At 41.6% G+C, this 4,654-nt stretch overlaps 1 protein-coding gene across 1 annotated transcript in view; it reads right to left on the reverse strand.

The window, feature by feature from the left end:
* LOC106805363 (cAMP-specific 3',5'-cyclic phosphodiesterase 4B-like) overlaps nucleotides 1-4,654 on the reverse strand; it is a gene marked incomplete at its 3' end in the record, with an annotated part of 42,583 nt that overhangs the window by 6,742 nt on the left and 31,187 nt on the right. Inside the window, exon 9 of the mRNA XM_014806925.1 lies at nucleotides 264-363. Coding sequence (XP_014662411.1) covers nucleotides 264-363 — 100 coding nt within the window. The remainder of the gene's footprint in view (nucleotides 1-263; nucleotides 364-4,654) is intronic.

A 4,654-nucleotide genomic window follows, 5' to 3' on the forward strand; every position in this document is an offset into this window, starting at 1 on the left:
ATAGACAGATAGATAGATAGATAGATAGATAGATAGATAGATAGATAGATAGATAGATAGATAGATAGATAGATATATAGATAAGCGAGCTGCGAGCATAGACGAGCCTTCCGCACTCAATTAAAACCCACATCGCTGCGTCCTCGTGGACAGCAATGATTTATTTCGATTAAAACACCACTGTATGTTTCAACGGTAGTAAATCACGACTGCTCAGAGAAATGAGATGGGATATCTGTAGCTACATATGGGTGTGTACTTACTCGTGTTGACTAAGTATTGGTTAGTGACGCCTGGATGGTCGACGTCGTGTATTGCACCGGAGTATATGGCAGATAGGATCTCCAAATCCGTAAAGACATTCTGCAACAGATCCGGAACGAGGGATTACATATCAACGGTAAAACAACACTAAATCCACGAAGCGGAGAAATCAGTTTTTCTTGGTAAGTACTTTATTGCCCTTCGGCTGCAGATTGGCAGATCCTTCCGCTAGAATCACTAGCTGTCGCCATGTCTGAAGCAGCCGCTCTGCTAACATCAGCTTTTCGTTCTGTTAAGATGGAGAGTTCGTAGAGAACGTCCTTGATCACGTTGGTGATATTTTCCCATATTCATTCCTTCTTATCATCCGCAACACCGCATTTGCATATTGCACAAGATAACCAGCTTTCCAGTTTTTCACTCACGCTACTGACTATCAACTGATCTCATCCCTCTAACACGTCCTTGTACCTGTCACTTATACAATCAATCAATCATGATTAATGAATCAATCATGATTAATGAATCAATCAATGTTTTGACCTCATTGAGCTTCATGGCTACTATTCTCGCGCGCCTATTCCCTTGCTAACGGACTGAGTTCCTTAATCAGCATCCCCCTCCTATGCTCGAAACATACATTCTCAATTCCCACCTATAATTTAGGGGCTATATTTATCACGCTGCCTTGCTCACCCTTGCCTGATTTTAGCACATTAGCAATCCTTACATATACGTCTCCATTCCAGTCCTAACAGTAATGGCTAAGATCGCTAAGACTTTCATACGGCTTTCACTTCCTCCCTCCACACTTCTCACGCTTCATTTATAGCTCTATATAAACACAAACACACACACACACAATATATATATATATATATATCGATTCTAGCCATCAAAGGAAGCATGTTAGAAGTCGAGTAAATAATGCCGAGTAAATAATATTTTGCATATTGCTTATCATGTTCATGACAACAGTGTCACGTCGTCTTTACGCAACTGACAGCTGGATGCTTCGCTTTAGATTGCTAGAGAGCATTCTAGTATACAGAGCTTCTAAATTATGAACATCATAGGAGGTGAAGTACGCCATGAAATACTCATGCCGACAATTTCACGCTTTGAAAGTGTTCCAGTGACACATGCGATTTTCAGATTTACAATTTTCCTATCGACATACATGAAGTATCGGCATTGAAATCTAAACAAGTTTGAGTTAAGAAAGGTGTATTTTACCATATTGTACAATATGAATGGAATAAAATGTTATGTACGTGGCATTAGAGAGAGATTTCCAAGGTGTTAATAGGAACCGAGTAACAAAGTTGATTACCTACATCTTATTTAACCCATCATTGTAACGAAGTTTCGCAGTGTAAATATATTTAGTAATAAGTCTCGTCAGGTTTCATCGAAACGTCGAAGATTAAACGAAATTAGCCAAAGTGCGTGCGCGCGTGCAGATGCTTGTGGTCACGTGACTTGTCAGGTTCTTGTGGTCACGTGACTTGCCAGGTGCTTGTGGTCACGTGACAGATTCTGATTCTAGGATCTATGTTAAGAATTCTCCCAATTATTCTAGGTAAAAAAACAATATAATAGTTACCCGAAGTCAATGCGAAGCAACTTTATATAATAACTGTTTTTTTATTACGGATTTAGAATACATTGCCAGTGTGCTGTCGTATGCTATCGCATTTGCATTCAATCAAGAGTAAAACCATACTTGTTTTCAGTTAATTTTTTAATATTTATATTTATTACATGCAGAATTTTACTAGCAATGCTATATACCTGCGCACAGGTGATTAGCGGTGGTGATCGATTTATAAAGCACTTCTGGCATGAAAGTATTTCTTAGTCTATATTTATCCGCGGCCACACATAAGTTATATTTGGAGTGAGTGAAACACAATTGGTTTATTCACTGTTTGTTATACTAATCACAGACTCGGGAAGCAAAGTGACTGCTGAAAGGAAACCATGGCTACACATAGCAGCAGCAGCGGCAGCAGCAGCAGCAGCGGCAGCAGCAGCAGCAGCAGCAGCAGCAGCAGCAGCAGCAGCAATAGCACGCACGCTTGACAAATTTTCCTTGGCAAAGTTACGGCATTGATCCATAGTTATAGCTGGCTGTATCCGAACTATGTATATAAACAAAGTAAACACGAGTGATACGATCGGTAAACGCGTATATAAATTATTTCATTCTGTCACTGACGCCGTTCTGTTACATTATGTACATGTAGTACACGTATGTATGCATATATATATATATATATATATATATATATATATATATATATATATATATATATATATATATATATATATATATATATATATGTATATAGGATTTCTGTAAACAGGATCAAATGAATTCTTTAGGACGCAAGAAATAATGAAATAATGCAGTGACAATAGACGAACATACTATCGCCCTTACAGGCTAACTGATAATATAAGTTTAGTATACCGTGATGTTACCACTTTCCTGGTTTTCATCAGTTGCTTTGCGGCGCTCATACCTTGTTCTCGCGTACGGGCGGATCATAACAATAATCATAGTCTTCTCTCTTATAGTACTTTCATATTAACCGTGGCTTGGCCATAACGAAGAAAGAGTGTCTAGCCACAGTAAGTATCTGGGTGTATAGCATTTAGTTATCGCTCATTCACACTTCTATAAGGGCTGTGTAGGCCTGTGGCCGAATAAAGGGTTAAGTAGAGGTAGGTGCAGTAATTAGCTGGCCACTCTGAGTGAAATAAATCGACTTATATTATATAATTATATAATAACGGTCTCTCTAAACCCGATTATGAGTACGATCTAGAACCGTCTACATGGCTATAGTAAAGGTCCGTCCATAGCGAGAGATGTGACTCTACCTCTGGTACGATAATTGTTCTGTAGCGATTATTGGTGAGGGGGGCAGGTTCGGCTGCATTTTGACGTGGATAAGCGACATGTCACAGCACTAGCAGACGCTATACCGCTGCAAGCCCGCCGCTCATAGGTCAGCATATTAAGCGGAGAAGTGACTCGATCCATCGATTAATCGATATCCAGGCAGCTGCCGCTACTCTCTTGGAATGCACCATGCTGGCATTTCGTCGCGCGATGTAGAGAAAGTTACCAGCCGATATACAGCGCGAACCGGCGTCAAATGCACACCCAACGCAGACGTATGCACGCACGCGCGCACGGACTGACGCACGCACGCACGCACGCACACGCGCAAAAGACGAAATTAAACACACACACAGACGCGCACACGCACACGCACGTACGTACGTACGTACGCACGCACGCATACACACACACACACACACGCACACACACACGCACACGCACACGCACACACACACAGACGCACACACGCACGCACGCACGGACTCACGTACGCACGCACGCACGCACGCACGTACGCACGCACGCACACAAGACGCAATTACAGCACAATTACGCACAAGACGCACACACGGCTAATGAAACACACAGACGCGCACACGCTCGCATGCACGGACGCACGCACGCACGCACGCGCACACGCAAAAGACGCAATTAAACACACAGACGCACACACGGACGCACGGAACCAACCAATCGTAAAGATCTATGAGCACCTCTTCAATTTAGAAAAAAACGTGTGGCAAGTGTGTGTGCTCAACCGCAAATAACCACCATAGACTTATTACTGCTCTCTCATTTAATACTATTTACTGGACGACTGATTTAACCGCGGGGTCATACAGGAGGAAATCGCAAGTTATTTTTTACTAGTCTAGGTGGGTGCGTGGGTATCGTATTTTGCGTTAACTCCTTCTATCGGGGACCAGGTCCCGGGTGACAGACGACATTTTCCTCAAGAATCAATAAATGTTGAGTGTTTTTTCTCCCCGAAACGTCATCTTTCGCGGTTAAAAGCAATAATAAAAACTGCGAGATCTTGTTTATTTGTTTTGTAAACTAAAAACGTCTTCAGAGGGTCAGTTGTCCAATGGTATGTCGATAGTCGTTTTATGGTTATCCATGGATGCTTGCATATTTACTGTACCGAGTGGTTCAGAAATACGCATTTTACACGGAATTCAGATTTCTGCTGACCTATGATTATAGCTACACGGTGGTATTTATTCCCTGTTCTACAGGATTACGTCCACATCTCCACGACAGTGACTTCCCTGTTGAACTGTATTCGCGTTCCAAGAAATGGGACCTGTCTTCATGCAAAGATAGAGCTAGACAGATAGATAGATAGATAGATAGATAGATAGATAGATAGATAGATAGATAGATAGATAGATAGATAGATAGATAGATAGATAGATAGATAGATAGATAGATAAATAAGCGAGCTGCGAGCATAGACGAGCCTTCCGCACTCAA

The sequence above is a fragment of the Priapulus caudatus genome, unplaced genomic scaffold (genome assembly GCF_000485595.1).
Source record: "Priapulus caudatus unplaced genomic scaffold, Priapulus_caudatus-5.0.1 Scaffold111, whole genome shotgun sequence".
NCBI lineage: Eukaryota > Metazoa > Priapulida > Priapulimorpha > Priapulimorphida > Priapulidae > Priapulus > Priapulus caudatus.